The sequence below is a fragment of the Oryctolagus cuniculus genome, chromosome 1 (assembly GCF_051225735.1).
Source record: "Oryctolagus cuniculus isolate XC-2025 breed Fujian yellow rabbit chromosome 1, ASM5122573v1, whole genome shotgun sequence".
Taxonomy (NCBI): Eukaryota; Metazoa; Chordata; class Mammalia; order Lagomorpha; family Leporidae; genus Oryctolagus; species Oryctolagus cuniculus.
Window position 1 is genome coordinate 178,477,215 of NC_142867.1, and position 25,016 is coordinate 178,502,230.

The 25,016-nt window shown below is 38.2% G+C and overlaps 2 protein-coding genes across 8 annotated transcripts in view; one reads left to right on the top strand and one right to left on the bottom strand.

Moving 5' to 3' along the window:
• The window catches only part of SNAPC3 (small nuclear RNA activating complex polypeptide 3), a 50,119-nt gene extending 45,682 nt beyond the window's left edge, over positions 1-4,437 (top strand). For all 3 annotated transcript variants that reach the window (XM_002708086.6, XM_089317341.1, XM_089317350.1), the window contains 2 exons: positions 2,350-2,457; positions 4,067-4,437. In XM_002708086.6, coding sequence (XP_002708132.4) covers positions 2,350-2,457; positions 4,067-4,214 — 256 coding nt within the window. In that variant the 3' untranslated portion in view covers positions 4,215-4,437. The remainder of the gene's footprint in view (positions 1-2,349; positions 2,458-4,066) is intronic.
• A 2,364-nt stretch (positions 4,438-6,801) lies between these two features.
• PSIP1 (PC4 and SRSF1 interacting protein 1) overlaps positions 6,802-25,016 on the bottom strand; it is a 50,739-nt gene continuing 32,524 nt past the window's right edge. The window contains exons 7-16 of one of the 5 annotated variants that reach the window (XM_002708085.6): positions 23,113-23,212; positions 21,841-21,916; positions 16,331-16,559; positions 15,091-15,209; positions 12,457-12,512; positions 11,805-11,875; positions 11,503-11,604; positions 11,197-11,410; positions 9,032-9,143; positions 6,802-8,474 (exon numbers count right to left, since the gene is read on the bottom strand). In XM_002708085.6, coding sequence (XP_002708131.4) covers positions 8,414-8,474; positions 9,032-9,143; positions 11,197-11,410; positions 11,503-11,604; positions 11,805-11,875; positions 12,457-12,512; positions 15,091-15,209; positions 16,331-16,559; positions 21,841-21,916; positions 23,113-23,212 — 1,140 coding nt within the window. In that variant the 3' untranslated portion in view covers positions 6,802-8,413. Of the gene's footprint in view, positions 8,475-9,031; positions 9,144-11,196; positions 11,411-11,502; positions 11,605-11,804; positions 11,876-12,456; positions 12,513-13,173; positions 15,010-15,090; positions 15,210-16,330; positions 16,560-21,840; positions 21,917-23,112; positions 23,213-25,016 lie in introns of those variants that run through there. The other 4 variants (XM_017341191.4, XM_008254637.5, XM_017341196.4 and 1 more) reach the window with 4 other exon arrangements.

Sequence of the window (25,016 nt, forward strand, 5' to 3'; positions counted from 1 at the left end):
CTAAAATTATAGTAGCTCTACACAGGTGAGTTGAGCTGAATTCTAAAGAAATCGTTGCCTGTAGGAGAGATTGGTGAGACAAGAGCCAAGGGATCACATAAACCTTACATTTGTGTGACTTGCAATATGATCTGTAGGATGTTTATGTCCTTGTAAGGCTGTTCCTCCTGCATGACCCGAGAATGTGCCTTCCTCATAATGAACACAGGGTGGAAGGTCACACAGTCTACCTTCATGGCCTGCTGAAGGAAGAGACGTAGCCCTTAAATGCAAGGACATTTCTTGATGCACTGACCAACAAAATAAACAATGATGTATTTCATTGCTAAAGAAAAAGCAGTTTGTATTTATTAAAAGTTGGCAGTGTGGGATGTTGAGAAATTTTATAGACAATTTAAATAAGAAGCTCAATTGTTTTCTGATGGTGAATTTAAATATATTACTACCATTTTTAAAGAAGACTTGAGGGGCCAGTGATGTGGCATAGCAGGTAAAGCCTCTGCCTGCAGTGCCGGCATTCCATATGGGCGATGGCTTGAGTCCTAGCTGCTCCACTTCCGATCCACCTTTCTGCTATGGATTGGAAAGCGGTAGATGAGCCAACTCCTTGGGCCCCTGCACTCACATGGGAGGCCTGGAAGAAGCTCCTGGCTCCTGGCTTCGATCAGCCCAGCTCTGGCTGTTGCAGCCATTTGGGGAGTGAACCAGCAGATAGAAGACTCTCTCTATGCTCTGCCTCTAACTCTGCCTTTCAAATAAATAAATAAATCTTAAAAAAAAAAAAAAAAGACTTATTTGAGAGACAGATCATCCATCTTCTGGTTCACTCCCCAAATGGTCACAGCAGGCCAGGTCTGGGTCAGGCTGAAGCCAGGAGGACCCAGGAACTTGATTGGCTTTCCTTTGTGGGTGACAGGGACCTGAGTATTTGGGCCATCATCTGCTGCCTTTCCAGGTGCCTTAGCAGGAAGCTGGATTGGAAGCAGAGCAGCTAGGGCTTAAACTGGGACTTCTATATGGGATGCCCATATCTGAAGCAGCAGCTTAATCTGCTGTACCACAATGCTGGCCCCTGCTACTGTTTAATTTTTATTTTTTTTCTATTTTTAAGATTTATTTTGAAAGTCAAAGTTAGAAAGTGAGGGGAGACAGAAAAAGATCTTCCATCTGCTGGTTCACTCCCTAGATGGCCACAACAGCCAGCACTGGACCAGACTGAAACCAGGAGCCAGGAGCTTTATGGGTGACAGGGGCCCAGACACTTGGGCCATCTTCCACTTTTCCCAGGCACATTAGCAGGGAGCTGGATTGATGTGGAGCAGCGGAGACAAAAACTGGTGCTATACATATGAGATGGCATTGTGGCAGGCAGCAGCTTTACCCACTATGCCACAAGGCCGGCTCCTACTGTTTAAGCTTTTAAGAATCAAATTTTAGAATTGGCAGGGACCTTTAGAATAATTTTGTGCAGTCATTTCATTCTTCAGATGAAGATCCTGAAATCCATCATGATTTAAGGATTTTTTCTAAAGCCATATACCTGGTTAGTGACAGAGTAGGGATTGACTGCATTTTATTAAAATCTAGTTTCTCAATTCTCACACCTAAAACTAAAATCCTGCCAGTTCAATCATACCAAAAGCCAGATTTGGATTATCCTAAAGGGGATAATAAAAAAAAAAATAGCTATGTTGTAACAAAGAGGTAATCTGGATAAAAATATCACTGAGTAGCAATTGTGAAGCAACCCCAAGGATTATGTGATAGAATACATTTAAAGCTGGCCGGCGCCGCGGCTCACTAGGCTAATCCTCCACCTTGCGGCGCTGGCACACTGGGTTCTAGTCCCGGTCAGGGCGCCGGATTCTGTCCCGGTTGCCCCTCTTCCAGGCCAGCTCTCTGCTGTGGCCAGGTAGTGCAGTGGAGGATGGCCCAAGTGCTTGGGCCCTGCACCCCATGGGAGACCAGGATAAGCACCTGGCTCCTGCCATCGGATCAGCGCGGTGCGCCAGCTGCAGTGCGCCGGCCATTGGAGGGTGAACCAACGGCAAAGGAAGACCTTTCTGTCTCTCTCTCTCACTGTCCACTCTGCCTGTCAAAAATAAAAAATAAAAAAAGAATACATTCAAAGCTAGCTGTTGGATGTCCCACAGGAAAGAAAACCTCTCAACCCAAAATGTTCTTTTGAAGGGAGGATTTCGTGGAATACAATTCAGACTTGGTGTTACAAGTCAGTTTACCTAATCTTCTATAAGCAGAACTGAAAAATTATCTAATTTTGATATATTTAATCCTTTATAGATCTTAAGAAATTGCACTTTAATATGTTTATTTTCTTATGAACAAAAGGCTTGTGCATCATGACGACTGCTTGGATAGGACACTTTATCCCCTTCTCATCAAGAAGCACTGGCTTTGGACCCGAAAATGTTTTGTTTGTAAAATGTACACAGCTAGGTGAGTGTAATGCTGTTTTTTTCTTTGGGAAGTATTGGTTTTCAGCAATTAAATACTTTTGACTTATGGTTTTTTCACTTTTCCATTGTAGATCTGAGGGCTTGTACTTTGTAAGATGTAAGGAGGTTCCACAAAATCAGTGTGAATTAAAACTAGTGTTTTTTCAAAAATTAGAAAACATATTACCCATATGGAAATACAGGGGTGGGTCACGACTTAAGTGCTCAAGGAGCCATGTTCCGCCTTTTATCATGGTTTGAAAGGCAGGTTGATAGACATCCTCTGTCTACCAGTTCAATCCCCAAATGGCTTCTACAGCCAGGTTTGCAGCAGGCTGAAATCAGGAGCCAGGAACTCGATCTATCCGAGTCTCCCGCATTGGTGAGAGGCCCAAGTACATCAATGTATATATACAGTCCATCAGTGCTGCCTTCCCAGGTGCATTAGCAGGAAGCCAGAATGGAAGTGGAATAGCTGAGACCCAGTCTGGATGGGGGTGTTGACGTAGTAGGTTAAAACCCGTTGTGCCACAACACAAGCCCAGCTGTCTGCTTGTCTGTAGTTTTCAAAGTCAGCTTAATCCCACAGCTTCTCAATGAAGTTATGACAGCCATATGACTATGAGGTCAAAACATTTCATACACATTTTCCTTTATACGATTATGTTTAGATTATAAAGTGTTTCTTCTTATGGGTCAGAGTCCAAAACAAGTTTGAAAACTGGTTTTGGATTCACAATATACTTTTCTGAAAGAGCAATAGGAAAATAACATAAGTCATTATCAGCAGGTATTCTCTAGGATGTAGAACTCAAAGAGGCAGGAAAACAGTTAACAGTAAGGTTTCAGGCCATATAATGATACCCATATTCTAGGCTGTAACATTTTATCCTGTTCTAGATAAGACTGTTGGGAGTTTTAATTAATCAGTACTCATTTACCAAAAAGATAAATTAAGCAAAAGTTTATCAGGTCGGTAGCATCTCATTTTTACAGTTTTTCATGGCCTGTAGGGTAGGCATTTGGTATAATGATTAAGATGCTGCCTGAGATGCTCACATCCCATCTTGGAACACCTGGGCTCAGGTCCCCGCTCCCCTTCTGATTCCAGCTTCCTGCTGTGTACCTTGCTTGGGAGGGAGGCAGCAGGTAATAGCTCAAGTAGTTGGATCCCTGCCCCCAATGTGGGAGAACTGGATTGAGTTTCCAGCATCTGGCCTGTCCTAAACCCAGCTATTGTGGGCATGTGTGAGGGGAGAAACAGAGGATGGAAGGTGTCTTGTTTCAGGTAAATAAATTGAAGGAAAAAAAGAGTCATATTTACAATAAAAAAAAAAAAAAGGCCTGTCAGAAGATTATTGTTCATAGTAAGTTTATTTGGGGGACAGGTGTATCATGGCCAGTGTATGCTGCTATCGGGTACAGAGTCACAGTTTTCTCTACTTACCTTTCAGGGAGTGTTACTTAGTATTAGATGCCACTTTGCCTTGTGGAGTGTATGTAGACTAATAAGGCAATACTGAATGTTATATTTACAGATTAGCTACATGTTAAAACATGAAAAACTTGATTGTAATGATGTACTTTTTTTTGTTTTCTTAAAACCACAGATGGGTGACGAACAATGACAGTTTTGCACCACAAGACCCATGTTTCTTTTGTGATGTTTGCTTCCGAATGCTCCACTATGACTCTGAAGGCAACAAACTGGGGGAATTCCTTGCTTATCCTTATGTTGATCCTGGAACCTTTAATTAAATAACAGCTGCCCCTGTAAAGTACACCACTGTCAAGTCCCCATCCTCTGGGATAGTTTATTTCCAAAGTACACCACTGAGGAACAGATGCACCTGGAACAGAAGTAATCCAAGTGTTTTGGAATGTTATTTCATTCACTCCAAAGTACATTTAACTTATTTGAAGGGGTTGTGTATTTTACTGAAGTGCTTTCCATATCCTAAATATAAACTAGGTACATACACATGTTCTCATTCTTTTCTCCCAATCCATGGCTTGCCTATTCATCCTGTCTCAAGTGTTTTCTTTTGCTAAGGCTAGAATTCAACTAGATACATCAAATAGTAGAAGTATTTTGGAAATTCTCTGAAGAATTTGAGAGCTACACCTTCTACCTTGAGGCTCCCGAGGTAAAGATTCTTCACCTTAATTTTTGTTAGATATTTGAAGTTAAGGATAAAAGCAACTGTTTAACAAAATTAAAAATTGAGCATAGCTGTTGTGATATAGTCACACAGTGGGTTCTTTTGTAATTGTGATAACTGCGCACACAAGACATTTTAAGAAGACTATAGGAATAATCAATCTGCAGAGATGTTGGGTATATTATCTGATTTTATATTGCCATGTGAAAAACATCAGGATCCTGAGAAGTCTAGCTTTGGCTGACTTATTCATGGGCAGTAATACTGTTGAGTAATTATGAGCAAAAAAAAAAAGCAACAGAGTTTTCTGGAAACCTTTTTAGGTGATAATTTTAATATGCTATAAAAGATTTTAAATGAATCGTTTTTTTTTTTTTCTCCTAGGTTATATTTAAATTCAGCATATGTACACATTACTTTTGATGGCTAAGAGCAGACACTTACCATAAAAATCAAAACCTAATGAAACCTGTAACTGCGTGTTTAAGGCTGACAGTGCAATATGTTTTAAGGACTTAAATGTGGCATACCCAGTTAAGTCAGTTGGTGTGAAGATGAGAAGTACCTGCTTCTGGTATGTCTAGATGGGGTTCTTCCTCATTGGTTCAGAGCATCATTATAAAGAACTAAAGAGGCCCCTCCATGGCTGGCTTATGTTGTGCCTACATTTTTACTTTAATGTATCCAGTGGTGCAGACATGGAGCAGACAGAAAATTCTGTAAAAATAAAATTTTTAAGATAAATGATATACCCAATTCCAAAAATCCACAGGTTAAATTTTTTATTTTTATTTTTTTTGACAGGCAGAGTGGACAGAGAGAGAGAGACAGAGAGAAAGGTCTTCCTTTCATCCCCTCAATGGCTGCTGCAGCTGGCACACCACGCTGATCAGGAGCCAGGTGCTTCTCCTGGTCTCCCATGGGGTGCAGGGCCCAAGCACTTGGGCCATCCTCCACTGCCTTCCCGGGACACAGCAGAGAGCTGGACTGGAAGAGGAGCAACTGGGACAGAATCTGGCACCCCGACCTGGACTAGAACCTGGTGTGCCAGCACCACAGGCGGAGGATTAACCTAGTGAGCTGCGGTGCCAGCCTAAATTTTTTCTAAGAGGGATCAGGTTACTCGCAGTTTGCCAGTGTGAATCAGTTACATAGGTATTCCATCAAGTCATTCCAAAGAAATTTCTAACTGTATATTTTGGGAGCTACATCTCTGATACAAAACAGCTATTCTTTATACATATTTCAATCTTTTAACTATTAAATAAACTACAAATACCATTGTATATTGAAGGAAAGCAATTATAAAAACATTACTAATCAACGTTCTCTAGTAAGAAATGAATTAAGATTTTTGATTCAATAGTGGATGTGCATATTAGCAGCTCTCTCCAGAAAAAAACAGCTATTTTTTCATCTGTTAAACATATTTCTGCCTATTATAGCAGTTTTGGCACTTCTTAAGGGTACAATGATGCAAGTTTTGCTGTTTCCAACAGATGAACCGTTCTTGGGCCAGTGTGACAAAGTAAGTTGTTAGCAAAGCCCTCAACACAGAGCCCTATGTAAAAAAGCCTTTGCCTCTGCATGAGATGAGATGTTGGACCTCATCTTGACCTGACATCTTTAACTAGGTAAGTATGTGGGCAGAAATATTTTTTGTACACTATCAACAAAAATGGGTAAAATCTGTAATAGCTGAAATCTCCAGATAGAATTATAGGACTTAAAAGGTACTGTATGTTCAAAGTCCCAAACTTCAGTCATTTGTGTTGGGTCATGTATAATTTACTCTTTAAAATGCAATCCAATCATCAAAAGCACAAAATAGGTGTTGTATATTCACATACACACACACATTTTGATGGCTAGTTATAAGTTATCTCTATTTGTTTGACTGTAGGCATTGTTCCTGTAAAACTTCTTGGTAGTTATAAGACTTTTTCTTGTAAGTTCTTGGGCTGTTATCTGTCAATCAGCTTATGACAAAAAAAATTCTTGAAATGAAGGTTAAGGTGGAAGAGAAGGCAACGTGCTTTAAGTAGAGTGCGTACATCAAGCCAGACTATGCAGGCAAACAGGTGATCGGAATGTTACTTGTATCTCCACAAATTGAATACTCTGTGGCTTCTTGATAAAACTATAACAGGGTCATAGGAAAGAAAAGGAGGGTGAACAGAAGATAAATAACATTTCCTTTATTTTTACCAGTTTGAGTTTACTGTTTGAATTGTTTGGGGATACAGGGTTGATTAATCTCTATGACCAGTTAACTAAGAAACTGTTTCCTTAGCAGCAAATCCAAGATTCCACACCTTCTTGGAAAATGGCAAAGAAGTAGTTTACTAGTAGTTTGATAGAAAAATTCTTTAATCAAAACAAGTTTACACGTTGACACTTATGGCTTGACTAGAATAAATTTGTCCAAGTTAAAACTGAATTATGGACCGAAACAGGTATATATAATGTAACAGCAGAGTTCCCTCCAAACATTGGGTCCTAGCTTCCCTTCTAAGACCTCTGAACTGCACAAGTCCAATTACTGAAGTAATGTTCAAATGTTAACCTGTAGATGAAAAGTCAGAACATACAATGCATGTTGCACACAAACACTGGTTTTAAAGTCCTTTTCCGATATCATATAGTGTCAAAACGTAAGTATCCTTCTACCTATTGAAAACCAACAACTGCCCTAATATTCAAAATATCTTAGAAACACTATCCTTTGTTATTACACTTATAATCTGTGATAACATTGGTACACTCTGATTTAGTCTCTACTTTATGTAATCCTGTTACATGTATGAAACAGAAATGGAAATACAAACTACTTTCTAATATGGCCTTGTTATCAAATAGGTTAGTTCACTTGTATAGCATTTATATTTTCCGCATAAGCATCATGGATTGATTTTTTTTCCAATTAAAAAATATAACGGCTTTCTTAATGTGTGACTTTTAAAAATATTTAGAAACTTGAGACACTTCTCAAAAATAAATGTATATAGTTTTCAGTGTTACTAATGCCTGTAAAGGATCTTAGATGGTTGAACTCTAAAGCCAGATTTATAATACACCCAGCGTGTTCGCTTTAGGTAAGTCAGGTGACTTCACTGAACTCCCAGCAAAAAAAACTATTTCCAAAAATTAAGTTTGTTCTGTACCTCCTAGAATTGCCAATTAAACATCAGTTGGGTATCTAGCTGTCATACAAAAAGGCATAGAGACTACAGATTGTTACAAAGAAGCAGGATAATGTACCACAATGTAGAGACTGTGATATTAAAATTAACTTTTGGTGACAGGAGGGAGTGAGTACTTACATAGAAGTAACATTTTCTCTACCGTAAAAATGCTCAACTTCTACAAAACCCACAAACAGTGAGATCCAAGATTTGTAATAAACTATGCACAAAACCCACGGTATTTGGGAGAAGAGGAAAGGTTTATACAGGTAGCATTTTTAAAAATGTAACTTTGTTCTACCAATTACACATTAACATACACACACTAATTGAAAATATGCTACAACCATTTCTGGAAAAGCAGTTTTAACATTTTCTAAATGGACTTTCTCCCCACGTTTACTGTTTAATGGAGCTGTTAATACTGCACAAGAACAATTAGTGATAAGTTTAATTACTTTTAAACAAAGGCATTTTCTCCCTCAAAACAAGTTTTAAACATCAAAACCTATGCTTATAAAAATTTAAAACTTTGAGCAGTCTAAATATTTCAAATGAAAACCATTACAAACTTCTTCAAATGTTAACTTTAAACTCCAGGTATGTCACCCTAGTTATCTAGCGTAGAATCCGTCAGCGATATTTCAGTCTCTCTCTCTTCACTGCATGGCCTAAAGAAAAGGAAGAAAGAAAAAGGTGTGACAACTGGGATTCTCCTAAGAACTGCATTCTCCTAAGAAAAAAACGACTTGTTATTCAGATTTTTGTTCTATCAGGTTGTATTTTCTTTGCAAAGTAACAGAACACCATTTTCAGCTTTAAAGTGAATTCTCTTTAAGAACATATACCAGCATATTACAAAGTTTAGATTTCCAAAATTGCTAGACTCCCAAGTCAAGGTACAGTGTTACAAACTAAGCCTAAATAAGTATGGTCTCACAGCTAGTTATTTTAAGAAAGTTTGTAACTTAGAGTAGCCTATAATTCTACATCTAATTTTTAACATTCTCACAATTAAGTTAATTTTCTTTAACTGGGCTTTTTCACCAGGCTCCACTTCCTTGAATACAGTAACAAATTAGCAGTCTACAAATTTTACTTTTGCCTTTTTCATTTGCAGTTTGTTTACTGAAATCAGAAATTAAGTGATCAAAAAACACCATTAACCCTGGCACAATGCTGTGATTAAAAACTTTAAGACTATGAAGACACTAAAACACATCCTCACTTTTTCTTGCTGCTGGCCTCATGACTGTCTTTGCTTTCCTCAGTGCTGTCGCCATTGTGTTGCGGCTGATTGCTATCTTGCGCCTCAGATCCTCCATTTACAGTCTTTGAACCTTTTAGAAGGATAATAATGGGAAACTTCGTTAGAACTACACAAAGAATATGGTGTTGTCCTCTAGAGATCTAAAAACATGACCTTCAGCTTTTCTAATATTTAGTATCTTACGTGTGAAATTGCATTGTTAATTCAGCCCTCTTAGATTTTAGGACTTGGTTTTGATGCCATTTCAAAAAAAAAGGAATAATGAACATTAAATAGCTATATTGTCAACACTCCTTTCAGTAGCTAAGGCACAGAAACATTCTATTTGTTATTAATCTGGAAAACTAGAGGCGGCTACAGAACTCTTTAGCACATTATGGTTTTACTTCATCGTGAATTTTGTATTTAGCTTTAATGGTAATTTAGAATAATAAGTGCTGAAAGTAGTACTTTGTCCACTGCCTGTGACAGGCAGAGTGGACAGTGAGAGAGACAGAAAGGTCTTCCTTTTCCGTTGGTTCACCCTCCAACGGCCACCGCGGCCAGTGCACCGCGCTGATCCGATGGCAGGAGCCAGGTACTTATCCTGGTCTCCCATGGTGGGCAGGGCCCAAGCACTTGGGCCATCCTCCACTGCACTCCCTGGCCACAGCAGAGAGCTGGCCTGGAGGAGGGGCAACCGGGACAGAATCCAGCACCCCGACCGGGACTAGAATCCTGTGTGCTGGCGCCGCAGACGGAGGATTAGCCTATTGAGCCACAGCGCCGGCCGATAGTAGTACTTCTAACTGTCATGATTTTTGCTGCCTGATAAGTAAATAACTGCAGTTTCTTCTGGTCAATCTTAGTTACAAAGGAGACCTATATCATTTCCTAATAAATGAGAGCAAACCAGACAAAACAGCTTCTGAAATGTTGGTTTCTACCTTAAAACCACCTGGAATTGGGGGAGCTAATAATAGTACTATAAGGCATAATAGCCCTTAAAACATACATTCTGAACTATTTATGGATGAGATGGTATGTCTCAGAGTGGAAAACCACATTAGCCATGTACAGTCTTCCTTATCTGACATGCTCAGGGCCAGCTGTGTTTCAGATTTTGTGAATATTTGCGTAACAACATATACACAATCAAATAGGATGGGGATGGACTCTCTCAACACAAAATTCATTTTTTACAATATTTAAGCAAATATTTTGTGTATGGAATGCACTTAGCATACATTAAGCCATCGCAAAGGAATTGCTATTTCAGCTACCAGGTAGACAACCTGTGGTGTTTGGCCTCACCATCATTCCTGACTCACTCTGTATGCTGCTATGAACACTGTTGTTTTTTTTTTATCACATGTGAGAACCTCAGAAAAATGACATACCATTCAAGAGGGTACTTTAAAAAGTTCATGAAAAAATGAAACTAAAAGGACATGTTTTAGTGCAAAATATTCTTGTAGTCCATGTGTAGTTTTCTTTTCATAATAGGCATTTTCCATGAACTTCCTGACCAACGAGCCCCCCCCCTCCAGTGAGGGTAACTAGGCAGCATAGTTAACAGCACCAGCAAAACGCCTGTTACCAACTGCTAACCAACAGCAAACGGCATCCACCCATCATCCTGTGTTTTAGCTAACAGTGTGTTTTTGTAGGTGAGAAGCATCAGAAGCAGTTGAGGGGACCAGGAAATAGGTTAAGGGCTGAGGAGGTGTTCTTCTGAATGGCTTTTTAAAATGTTTTCTCCAGAGTCACGTGCCTCATTAGCAGTGGTTTCTGTGCTGAATCTGTTTCTAAACTGACAGTTTTTTCTGTTACCATGCAGGCTGCTCTAGTCCTCCAGTAAGCCCGCCAGTTTCACCAACTGTTCTATAGGCAGCTTTTCTGCATTGCTCATGTCATCTTTGTCAGCACTGTTCTCACAGTCACCTTGACTGAGGAAATGAAACCATTTTAATTATTTCATCTTTCATCAATGAATGAACTGGAGCCTTAGCACTGACATTTAAGAACTCCAATATCCACTTCTTTTGAACTCTGAAATTGTATTTTTGCTTATGTCAAAGCTATTTTTAAAAGCAGTCCTGGCAAAGAGTTAAAAAGCTGGCCTGAAGTTGATGACCACATACCTGTTTGTTCCTTTTCTAGCTTTTTGTTTGGCCCTTTCTTTCCTTGATCTTTGGTTTTATTTGCTTCCTCATGCTGTCTTTGTTCAGCAAGAGATTTATTCAGCACTTGGGTGATCACGGAATCCCCTTCACCAACCAAAAACATGTTCTTAAACTTGTTATACAACATTGTAGACTTTTCCATGATAACTTGGCTAACTTTGAATCGCCGTATCTGAAAAAATATACATTCACAATTGCTTTCGTGATATTTCAGTTTTTTAAATGAGAAAGTTTTAAGAATCTACAGGACATGGAATCACTTACTTTTTTCAGCGTTGTAATCATCTCTGTGTGTTTCTGAGCTTGTTGCATTGTGACCTGCAGTGAAGCCAGTTCATCCAAGGCCTCAATGCATCTGTTCACATCCTTCATAATAAAACAGTGATTTCATAACTGTTAATTATCACAACATAGACAATATCTATTTCTCAAGTTTTTAAGAAATTTCAAAGCAGTATAATAACCAATAATTGTACCTTTTATTTTAAATCCACATACTTAAGTCATGTGAGAAATATGAAGCTATAAGAGCAGCACTATATCTTTAAATGAGATTAAACACTTACAAGATTATCAATTTTGAGTGAATTTTTAATTTCAGCATGTATCCTTTGAAGCCGAGAATCCATTGATGTTTCTATAAATTAAAATATGTGAAAAACAGTAAATAGTTTTCCCAAAACCAGTATTTCTGTATAGTCTAAGGCAAAGTATTAATGGAAAGAACAGGTAAATTTTTTAAAATGTTCTCAGTAATCTTTAAAATGAAGAACCAAAATAGTTATGCTACTTTAGGACTTGGTTTAGGAAAGCAACATGCACCATAAAAACTCAAAATCACCATCCAGCTGCATCTGTTTCTAAGATAGTCTACATCCAATTTTGAACTCCTGAAACTCCAATCCTTACATACCTGCTTTACCCTTACATGTTTAACCAAAGGATTTGTCAAAAATGGAAAAGCATCTAGCTTTTGACAAAGCAACCCAAAATCTGATTTGTCAAATAATGAATATTAAAAAAATATGGACAACAATTTAACATATTCACTTGATTTTGCTCAAAATACAATGCAATTTCTATAGAATCCATTATGGATTTGAAAAAGTGTAGGACATAAGAACATAAAATGAGACTAATTTGTGGAAAACTAAGCATCCATAGACTCTTCCTTCTACGTATAATTTTTACACATCTTAGGAAGTGAAGTTAACTAACCTCGCTTCTTCTCCACTTTCTTAACTTCTGGCTTCTTTCCTTCATCTTTATTCTGCCTATCAAATGTTAACACAAACATTTCAAAACATTGGAAGTTTGTGATGGATTACCCAATGCCCACAATTCCTTATGTATAAGTTACATTTTTTCCCTTCAAGTAACAAATCATATCCTAGGCCACAAGCAATTGACTGTAGATCTTTCAACTATGCAATGACACAGCATTGATATAAGCAGAACTCAAAAAGTAACATGCTAAATCAAACATTTTTTCAGTTGCATCACACAATAAAAAAATCTAAAGTTGTTTAAAATGGTGAAATTTTCTTTGCAACATTAATTTGTTGTTAAAAGACTAATTTCAGGGTCAGTGGACAAACGATTTACAATGAGAATACCTATAAATGTTTAATCAATTCTGCATCACAACTTTTAAAAAGCAGCGTGTCAAAAGATGATTTAATTGTTGCCCACATCTTCAAAGTGTGGATAATTTGAGGGATTTTGAACCAAGGTTAAAACTGTTTTATCACTCAAATGACATCTAACATTTATATACCATTTCACAAATGAAAAGGTACCATATTTTACTGTGAATCACAAAAATAACCACTTAAAATTACAATCTTAGTAATTTCTAGTACCTTGGCTTACAGAATTCAGGCCATATCATCAACCAATTGAAATAGACAAGAACAAAAAAATACCTAAAAATCGTTTTTTTTTTTTAAAAAAACTTTATTTTAAAATTTTGGTTACAGGTTCATTTTTCTTAACAAGTCTACTATTTAATCTCTCAGGATTAAAAAAAAACAATTAAGACTCTAAAGAACTGAACAACAAAGGAATGTCAATGGAGGGCATAAGTGCCCCATTCTCAGGGTTGTATTATCTATTCCAGTTTAATACCTAGTTTCAAAACAAAACGAAAGTTTATATTTTCTAAATGAAATTATGTACAACCACCATCTTCATCTAAGCTTGTTATAATTTTCAAACACAAAGCTTCATTTTAAGCTTGGTTAAGAAAAAAAAAACTTAACAGGAATGATGGCCGACCTTAGTATGTAGTGTGTACCTTACAGGATATTTTGTTAACAATCATAACACAGTAATAATGCCATTAATAAATGAAGTCCTCAATTTAGAATCTGGAACATTCTTCCATCAAAGGGGGGTAGGGAAAAATTCAGTCCAATGAGTCTGTCTCAAGATCTTCATCTCTTGTTTGCTCCACTTGTATTCTCTTTTCAGTAACTGGATTAATGCTTTGAGCCCAAAATGAGATATATTTTTTATTACTGTAGATTACATGTTGTTTGGCTGGGAATACAATACAATAAACTTTATTTTGCATAATGCATTTCACACAAGCTGCATCTGAAATGCTTTACAGAGCAAAACTGTCCAAGTACAAAGTTTTGTAATAACAGGAGAAGGAAAGAAAACACAAATATTAGAATTTGAGAAAGTTACATTGGAGGACATTCAAAAGAAACTGAAATACATAGAGAACTTTGAGATAGTGCAGTAGAGGTTGGGCTAGATTTTGTGTCTTACTTTGGGGAGCACAATAAAGTTAAAAGCAACAAACAGTCCAACTTTTCATTGAAATGAGAGAGGAAAGGTAACAAAAAAATATTTTACAGGAGTGGTCGAAGTCTTAGAGGGAGTAACATTTCTGAGCCTTAGAATGATTTTTAAAATTACTCCCTGAGCAGCTGAAACTGCTTATGATATCCTCCAAACAACTAAGAAAGAAATCAGAGTCAAATGCTATACGTGTAAAGATGTTCAGCTTCAGAATGTATTAGATAAGGAAAAAAATACAGAACTGCTCTCATTGCTAACTGTCTTTAATGACCTAGAGTGTTTCTAAAATCACATTTCTCAAATAACAAAATAAGTTTAGTCAGAATCTAAGACACTCGACAAGGAAAGAGAAGCATTCCAGAGAACTCAGAAGTGACAGTCTAAAGATAACTATGTTATAAAGACGAAGTCTAATCATCATTACCATTGCTATTACTTTTCCTTCTAATAAAATTTTATATAATCAAAGGGAAAGAAATTCCCGATGGCAAGTATATATTGTCTCCAAATACCAAAACTTAAGACAACAAAACAACTTTGCACTTGATTTATATTGCACATATCTAATGTAAACCCTGTTACAGCCTTTAGATTTACTATTACTGGCTGCCTGGGTCTCCAGCTGTGCTTTCGTTACTTTTGCTGGTCTTTAGGGGGAGGCCTGCTGGTGGTATGATGAATTACTTCCTGCATTCTTTCTCCACCAATATATTGTCACCACTCTTTGTATATTTAATATATTATACAAATAATAGAGGATAAGTACATTTTCTGCAAATCCACTAACAGTTAAATTCTATCTTCACATTCAGTTTAAACTAAAAAATAATCCACAGGATGACTGCGCCTCAGTGGAAGTCATCCCCTCAAAAAACAATGAAGCCCAAAATAAGATAATCATACACTGAAGACTTTTCTAATATATAGGAAAAGTTACTTCTTCAAAAGGCTTCATGAAGGCTGGAAAATGAAAATCTGTTGTTTAAAAATGTCATGCTACCCTTAAGAAAAACTCAAAATTTAGAATGAAAAAATACTTACTGCTCAGTTTCCATTTGTTCCTCTTGCTTGCGTTTTCTATCTGCTGCTTCTTTCTCATGTTGGCCTTTGAGCATATTCCTTCTGTGCGCAGTCTGAAAGTTTCTTCCACCTTTTCTCTTCTGTTTTATGTAAGAATTAGGATGGATTCAGTTAGCTCTCAAGTTAGTGCTTATATAATTATAATCATAAGAGAAAAAAGCAACTAGTTTAAGGACTGAATACTTAAAAATTAGTCATTTAAAAAGATGTTCTGTAATTACAGCCTGCTCTACAAATTTAACTTTCCCTTGATGACTCTGGATTGCTGTAGGGATGCTGTTCTTTTGTTAAAATGACATCTTTAGGCTGTTTGCCTCTACATAGTGATGCTAACTTCAATACCAATAAGCATGCAACTCAACCTATCCAATTAAGATTTTGGGCTTAAACTAAAGACTGATGAGACCTAGATTTGTAGATCCCTAACATTATACAAAAAGATTGTGTTTTTCTAGACAAAAGGATATATAGCTTTAATGTTATTTCCAAACAACTATGGCATCCAAATGAAATTAGGAATCAATGACTAAATATGCAATAGGTCTGAAGAATGAAAAAATTTGAGAGTAAACCTGTATAAATACACCTTTTACTTTTGTCTTCACTGGTCACAACCAACTTGGTTTAATCTCCTACCTTCTCTAGTAGGTGGGGTTATTTTAAGTATCTTTCAATGTGCAAAGTTAAGAAATTTAGAATAGACAATATAAGAAATTTTCAAAATTTTTAAAATGTTACTTACTTTAAGTTTATTCAAGACTGGTTTACTCCCATCTAATCTCCTCAATGGCCAGAGAGTGGACTAGGCTGAACCTGGAAGCCAGGAACTCATTCAAGATGTCCCACTGAATGACCAACCACTTGAGCCATCACCTACTGCCTCCCAGCATCAGCAAAAGGCTTGCAATCGAGCTGGAGTTGGGAATCTGACCCAGGTACTCCTTTATGGCACATGGACACCTTAACCAGTGTATTATGGCTAGGTCAAATGCTCCCACTCCCACCCCCAAATATGCTGTTTAAAAAATTCAAATCTACTCAATTCAAATCTACTCAATTCAAATCTACTCAAAGATAAAAAAATTAAATTGAATCTTCACTGATACTCAGACTTCCACAGAAATATTGAAAGCTTACAAGGTGAATATTAACTACATAAGAAAAATAGAACCAATATTTTTACATGATATGTAAACTCTACCTTTTCGCCTTCTTGATCGTCTCCTTCTTCTTCAGAATCAGAGGTTGACGTAACCCCTGGTTTAGCTAAATTTTTCCTTTTTGATTCAGCTTCTTTCTTCCCGTCTTTTTTGTCTGGTTCCTTTCTTGGCTTATCATCTTCCTTCTGGCCCTCCTCATCCTTTTTAAGCTGCTTTTTAGGTGGTTTTTCTTCTTGCCCCTTTTTCTTATTTTTGTCTTCCTCAGTAACCCTATTATGGGAGAGTCCAATTGGGGGAAAACAAGTCATTATGTATCATTAATATTTGGCATTCAACTATACACCAAACCAAATAAATACATTAGATAACAATCTGCTGTCATTTTTTATTCAAAGGCAAATTTAAAATATGGTTATTTTAGAACTAAAAGAAATATTCTTTGCAGTGCGAAAAAAACAGGTATGTTTATTTTGGTGCAAAATTTTTTTTGAAATTCATGCATTTAAAAAAAAAAAGATTGATTGATTTGAAAGAATTACAAAGAGAGGGAGAGACAGATCCTCCATCTGTTGGTTTACAACAGCCACAACAGTCAGGGCAAAATCAGGTTGGAGCAGGGAGCTTCATCCAGGTTTCCCCATGTGGGTAGCAGGGGCCCAAGCATTTGGGCCATCTTCTGCTGCTTTCCCAGACCATTAGCAGGAACCTGGATTGCAGGTGGCACAGAGGGAACATGAACCAACACCCATATGGGATACCAGTGTCACAGGCAGTAGCTTAACCTGCTATGCCACAACAGACTGTCATGTACTTTTTAATACTTTCCCTCTGTGTACATGGACTTCACAATTTTTCTGCACCAAAATAAAACTTATATTTTAGTTGCATGTTTTTGATGAACTTGCTGAACTACTCTCATATTAGGTAAATATCTCATATTGGGCAAATATCTGACCACCTAAACATAGTGTCAGACAGCGCTGAGCTGCCAAGCACCTATAGTGTTCCTGTCATCAACAGATTTTTATCAGCATGCCCTGCAAACTGCCTAAATTGCTCTAATTACCCTAACTACTACTGGGTAATTAATATTAGCCACATAGCAACTATTGTGTGGTCTATATACTAAACTAAAGCAATTCCTTTACAAATACTTGAAGATCTAACAAGCCATTTTATATAGAGTTTTTACTAAGGCATTTCATGAAATTTTTTAAATATACAATGAACTCAATGCATTTGAGGGATGGAAGGGAAGGCCTTTTGTATCATTCAGTCCAACCTTTCCATTTGACAAATAAGATAATGATGGTTCAAAAGATCAAATACTAGGCCCAAAATCTCAATTCCCAATCCACTCACCCACTTCCACATGAGCTTCCTTGAACACTTAACAGACTACTAAATCAAAGAGGAAAAATTTACTTTGTTTCTTTAAAAATCCTTTCACATTGTTGAGTATACTTGCTTTCAAAAGTCATCTTAAGTGTTTATTTATAAGGCAGAAAGAGACAGTTTCTGTCAGTTGATTTCCTCTCCCAAATGCCTGCCACAGCCAGGACTGAAGCTATCAGCCAGGAATGAAACCCAGGTCTCCCACATGCGTGGCAGAACCCAATTACATGAGCCATCACTGCTGCCTCTTAAGATCTGCATTATCAGAAAGCTGAAGTCAGGAGCCAGAAACAGGAATCAAGTCAAGTACTCTCTGGTGTGAAACACAGGCATCTTAACCAACAGGCCAAATGCTTGCTCCCTTATTATTTTACTTTTTTCATGGAAGAAAAAGCATGGAAATAGCACCACTACATCCTTTGTTCAGAATTTCCACTAATGTAAATATTTTGATAGTAATTCACTTTAAAAAAAATTTTTTTTGACAGGCAGAGTTAGACAGTGAGAGAGACAGAGAAAAGTCTTCCCTTCCGTTGGTTCACCCCCTAAATGGCCGCTACAGCCGGCGCACTGCTCGGATTCGAAGCCAGGAGTCAGGTGCTTCCTCCTGGTCTCCCATGTGGGTGCAGGGCCCAAGCACTTGAGCCATCCTCCACTGTACTCCCAGGCCGCAGCAGAGCTGGACTGGAAGAGGAGCAACCAGGACAGAATCTGGCACCCCAACCGGGGCTAGAACCCAGGGTGCCGGTGCCACATGCGGAGGATTAGCCTAGTGAGCCGTGGTGCCGGCAGTCATTCAGTTCTTAAAAATAGTATGAGTCAAGAAAGCATTTCTGTGGCTCTTAAGCAATACTGACCCATTGCTTTCTCCAAACTGTTAACCCCATGAAAGGAAGTTAACTATTAAAAAACACAAATACCCTCTGACTTGACCCAGCAAATCTGCTTCTAGGCATATATCCTACCCAATACATTTGCACGTGTACAAAACAGACAACAAATATTTCACTATGTATCCACATGAGATGGATCTTAAAAATGATAATACATACACAGAATACCCTGGCATGTATTTTCAGAATCTCATAACGTCTTTGACAAGGGATTAGTATTTCAATATTTTCTGAACAGTATCAAAGCCAAGAATTACCATGAACATAACTATCACTGCTTGGTACAAATGAGTCTTTTCCCAATGGTTCTTGCTATCTTCCATGAAACAGACTTGTGACAATTTCCCTTTTACTTTCTAAATTATATTTATTTGAGAGGCAGACAGACACAAAGAGCAAACAAGCTCCCGGTCTTCTCAAATGCCCACAACAGCTGGGCCTGGGCCAGGAACTGCGAACCAGGAACTTAATCAGATCTCCCCTGTCAGTGGCAAGGGTGCAACTACCACATGGAAACTGAATCACTGCTGCCTCCTCTGGGGTGTTCATTAGAGGAAGCCAGAATCTGCAGCAGAGCTGGAACTCAAAGCCACACACTCCAGTGAGTTGTTGGTGTCCCAAGTGATGTTGTAACTGCTACGCCTGTCCCCAGTTTCCCTTTTTAATCTGTCACGGGACATTAGGAAAACTGTACTTGTCAATTTCTTTAGGCAAGGCTAAGGCAAATAACCTCAAATACATCAGTGGTCAACAAGTATTTTTAATTATATGCGAGGATTCTACTCTAGTCATTTCAGTACTCACTGCAAAGCAGCAGTTAACTAGCACATACGTGTTACTCTCATGGAGCAAAAGTGTCAAAAGGGCTTTTATAGTGTAGCTCTGTACTCCACTAAATATATGTCCAAGAAACTTCCAAGAGTAAAACTACAGCTAACACTCAGACTACAAACAGCATAAGAAATAAATGTACACTTCTGCTATTTTAGGGTTGTTTACTGCCTCGGCAAAAACCTCCCTAATAGAGACAATGAACTTAAAACCTGTGGCACTTGGCATTTGGCTGGGAAACTGGAAACCATAATATAAAAGGGATCTTCAAAAAGTTTATAGAAAATGTGTATTATGAAAAATTATGCATGGATTTCAAATAATTTTAAATCAAAAATGAACTTATCTTTTCATCCCATTTTGGACAAGCTTTCTGAAGTCCCTTATGTGGTTATACAATGCATGAAACTGTTGAACTGCAGTAACTTGAGAGAAGAAAACTGTGGCTTTGAGTAAGAGGTTTCAAGACAGAATACTGGTACCTTGTGTTAATTATTGCCAAGATAAATTTGCAAAGGTATTCAAGAAAAAGGAGTTTAAAAAAAAAAAAAAAAAAAAAAAAAAACAGTATTTTTGAACAAAGCCCGGGGTCAAAGATTCAATCAAAGGGTTGGTGCCAGTCTTCAGAATTCAAATTGGGCTGAGTCCTTCAGATAGGTAAATGGTTCCTGTGCGGTCAATCTATAAACTCAAAATGTTTGAACTTAGTATAAAAAGACAAGCCTATCAGGTAAAATCTTACAAATTAAGCCACTGCACAAGAAGCTGACTAGAAAAACCACAAACCCTACAGAATAAGTATATTTCAAAAAGTGACAACAAACTTCATTAAGAGAAGTGAGTGGGTTCTAAAAGGGGATGCCAGGCCCCCAAATCCTTAGTCTGAAAACAGGCTGAGGAAAGCTGTTCAATCAGTAAAAAAGGGCAGTATTTTTCAGTTAGGATGATAGCGAGATCTGAGGAATTAGCCAAAAAGCCATGGGCACAAGTGGCTAGAAGGGACAGGTGTAGGGTAAACTGAAGCTCCAATATTCCTCATATCTAGAATGTGGAGAATCTCCCAAAATTTTCTTAGAATTTCAGATTTCCTAGGGAACAATGAATGCCAACAACAACGCCACCTACAAGTTCCCAATTTCTTAACTTCACTATAGAATTAAGCCACACTGTATTTTGCAAGTTGTTTAAATTATAAAACCATGTTTTGATGTGGAATGGATCCACCAACGCATTTAACATATGCATCACCTCACATACTTGGATTGGGTTTTTTGTTTCAGTTTACCATGCATTGTTACTATGTGCCACTCTTAATGAGAGCTGGAAGAGCTAGGCTGGCAATAAAACACAGCTCTTTCTGTTTTGGTTTAAAAGTATCAACTCTAATTTTCTATAATAAAAATTTCCTACAAATCAGGGCATTCAAAATATATCCATTCTTAATTTGAAATACTTGAGCCTCCCCTACAAAATCCTTAAACATAATGGACACAAAAGTTTTTCCTCCTGTCTCACTCAATACAGTCCTCCTGGTGAGGATTCCCTAGAAAAGTAAAAGTAAACAAGATCCTTGAATAGAAAGATGTCAAGGGAGGGAAAGAAACCTTACTCTTTGCTAACTGCTTATCATTTCAAAATACTTAAAATTATTTATAATGTGAATTTAATATTTTAAACACTTTTTTTTTTTTTTGAGAGGCAGAGTGGACAGTGAGAGAGAGAGACAGAAAGAAAGGTCTTCCTTTGCCATTGGTTCACCCTCCAATGGCCGCCGCGGCTGGCGCGCTGTGGCCAGTGCAGCACGCTGATCCAGTGGCAGGAGCCAGGTACTTATCCTGGTCTCCCATGGGGTGCAGGGCCCAAGCACTTGGGCCATCCTCCACTGCACTCCCGGGCCACAGCAGAGAGCTGGACTGGAAGAGAGGCAACCGGGACAGAATCCAGCGCCCCGACTGGGACTAGAACCCAGTGTGCCGGCGCTGCAAGGCGGAGGATTAGCCTAGTGAGCCGCAGCGCCGGCCTAAACACTACTTTTTAAATAAAGCACCTATCTATACTATAGGAGCTAGAAAAAAGTTTGTGGACATCACTTCAAAATTTATATAAGGTTTTTAAAATTATTTCAAAAATATACTATCTTGCTTTATTTCCCTAACGTAGATATGACCATGCATTATCCAAAGATTCTTCTATCATGATATGGCAAGAAAATATATTTTAATTAGACTAATGAAATAACCATGTATTTCTGATTCCCTTACAATTTTACATTTCACAAAATTTTTCCAAAGTGTTTACAAAATCTTTAGAAATATCAGAATCGTGACAGTAACAAACATCCTGTAAGACTGGTGAGAATACAAAGAGATGCTTGTTCATAGCCAAACGTCTCACTTACTGTATAACTAATTATGTATTAAAAATAAACTCACATGTCACTCTCTGAAGGACAGGGCTGTTTTACCATTTTAGGTCTGCCTCTTGGTTTTGGAATCTTGACTTCTGTAGCTAGTGTTCATATGGGAAGAAAAATCATTAATTACCAGTTTACCCTTAAGATACAGTCTTACAAATAAATATTACAAATGACACATAATATAATGAACGTTAGTGCCTTATTGCAGATATAATTATTTATAAATTGTAAAAACAGTATTTTCCCCCATGGTTCAAATGAGCAACAGCAAAAAATTTAAAGGAACAAACCTACTGAGAAATTTTCAATTTGTCCTTAGTATGGTTGAAAGGACTTAAAATATTTTACAGTTTTTTTTTTTTAAACAGGAATGTCACTGATCATTAGCACTAAAAAGTTGCACTTATATTCAATATTAACTTAAATAATATTATGTGTATAATATTCTATGTATGCACATCTTTGGAGGTCTGACCAGAATTTACTGAATTTTCTATCACCATTTTTTTCCTATCACCATTAATTTAATCCATTACAATACTGAATTCCAAAATACTATGTAAACAATCGATTTTTTTTTTCTTTTCTGATCTATCCCCTTTCATTAAAAACTCCACTGTGGAAAATGGGACTGAGGGTGGGAGTCCACTGTGGAAAACGGGACTGAGGCTGGGAGTCCACTGTGAAAAACGGGACTGAGGGTGGGAGGAGGAGGAGGAGGGAGGGGTGGGAGGGCGAGTATGGTGGGAAGAATCACTATATTCCTAAAGTTGTATTTATGAAATGTATGAAGTCTGTATGCCTTAAATAAAAGGTTTCTTGGGGTGGGGGGAGAATTACACTGCGTAGTAGAAAAAAAAACTGGTTTTATTTTGATTCATTTCCTTTGTTTTACTTTGTTATTAGTTAGATCCTTCCAGAATATTTCCAATTTGCCAAATTAAGGAAGCACTTTGGACAATTTTGAAGAGAGCTACATATTACAAACATCCTAAAAAACAGTGCCTTAGAAGTAAGAGGTCAGATAAACTCATTTATGGTAATTTCAACCTCACCACAGCCTCATTTGTTACTATTTGGAGAAAACAGCAATAAAACAAAGAATCACAGCTATTTCAAATTTAAATACTTTATTTTTACCCAGTAGAAACCACAGTTTATCTCCCTTGAATTCTATTCCATGTAATCAATTGCCTACTACTTTATTCCAAAATACTTGAGGCAGCAACACTTTAATGGATTGGAATATTAACTATAAGCCAAACAAATATTTAAACAATAATCCTACCTGCAGGCCGTCCTCTTTTAGGACTCACTTTTAGATTAACAGATGCTGTTGTTGCTGTTGTCACTACTCCTGCCTCCTCAGTTTCTACTTGTTTTTCTGCCTGAATCACAAAAATTTAACTCATTTAGCAACAGGAGAAAAAGTTTAATTCAATGGCAAAAACGACAGTCTATGACAACATAAGTCAAAACATAAGCATAACTTCTGTAAGATGGTTATTATTTTCAAATCAGACATCCTAACTCAGCTTGAATTTTTAAAAAAAAAAAAGCAGTTCACTGAAGATTTATTTGAAAGGCAGAGTTACAGAGAGGCAGAGAGAGAGAGAGAGAGAGAGAGAGAGACAAAGTCTTCCATCCATTGGTTCACTCCCCAAATGGCTGCTATGGCCAGAGCTGGGCCAATCCAAAGCCAGGAGCTTCTTCCAACCTCCCACGTAAGTGCTAGGCCCAAGGACTTGGGCCATCTGCTACTGCTTTCCCAGGTGCAGTAACAGAGAGCTGGATCAGAAGAGGAGCCACCAGGACTCAAATCACTGCCTGCAGTGCCAGCATCCCATAGGGGCATGGGTTCAAGTCGCAGCTCCACTTCCAACCCACCTCCCTGCTAATTCGCCTGAGAGCAGAAGATGATTGCCCAAGTGCTTGGCCCCTGTACCCATATGAGACCTGGAAGAAACTCCAGGCTTCAACCTGGACCCAGCCCTGGCTGTTGTGGCCATTTGGGGAGTAAACCAGCAGAGGGAAGATTGATCGTTCTGCCTCTGCCTCTCAAATAAATTTTTAAAAATTAAAAAACTAAAGCTAATTTTTAAAAGGATTTTATTTATTTATCATACAGATAGAGTTACAGATAGTGAGAGGGAGAGACAAAGGTCTTCCATCCACTGGTTCACTCCCCAAATGGCCACAAAGGCCAAAGCTGGAGAAGCCAGGAGCTTCTTCGGGTCTCCTATGCAGGTACAGGGGCCCAAGCACAAAAATTTGTTCTTTAATTTCTATTTGAAAGGCAGAGACACAGATCTTCCATCTGCTGGTTCACTCCCCATATGCCTATAACAGGCTGGCCAGGCCAAACACAGGAGCTAGGAACACAAATATTTGGCCCATCACTGCTGCCTGCCAGTCTATATTAGCAGAAAGCTGCAGTCAGGAGCCAGAACCAGATACTCAATCCAGATACTCTGATAAAAGACATGGGAGGAATAATTTCCAGGCCATATACTTACCCTTGGGTAACTCTTTTTTTAAGATTTATTTATTAACTTGATGATGGAAAAGTCAGGGGCGGGGGCAGGGAAGAGAAGAAGGGTGATCATCCCTTCTTCCTGGGGAGCTGGTACACCCCCCAAATAGCTGTTAACAGCCAGGGCTGGGACAGGCTAAAACCAGAAGCAAAGAACTCCATCTGGGTCTCCAATGTAAGTAGCAGAGACCCAAGGACTTGGGTCATTTTCTCTTGCTGTCCCAGGGAGCTGGTTTGGAAGAGAAAATCTGGGACTCAACCTCAGTCTCCAGGGACCAGTGTTGTGGCTTAGAGAGTTAAACCACCACCTGGCAATACCGGCATTTCATATGCGCACTGGTCCAAGTCCTGGCTGCTCCACTTCCAATCCAGCTCCCTGCTAATGCCCCTGGGAAAGCATTGGAGATGGCCCAAAAGCTCAGGCCCCTGTACCCAATGTAGGGACCTGAAAAAAGCTCCTGGCTTGTACCTGGCTCAGCCATGACTGTTATGGCCGTTTGGGGAGTGAACTAGCAGACAGAAGATCTGTCTCTCCTTCTCCCTCTGTAATGCTTTCAAACAAAGAAATCTTAAAAAAAAAAAAACACCTCTCTCATGTGGGATGCCAGCATTGCAGGTGGTAGCTTAGCCTGCTGCACCACAGTGCCAGTCCCAGATTA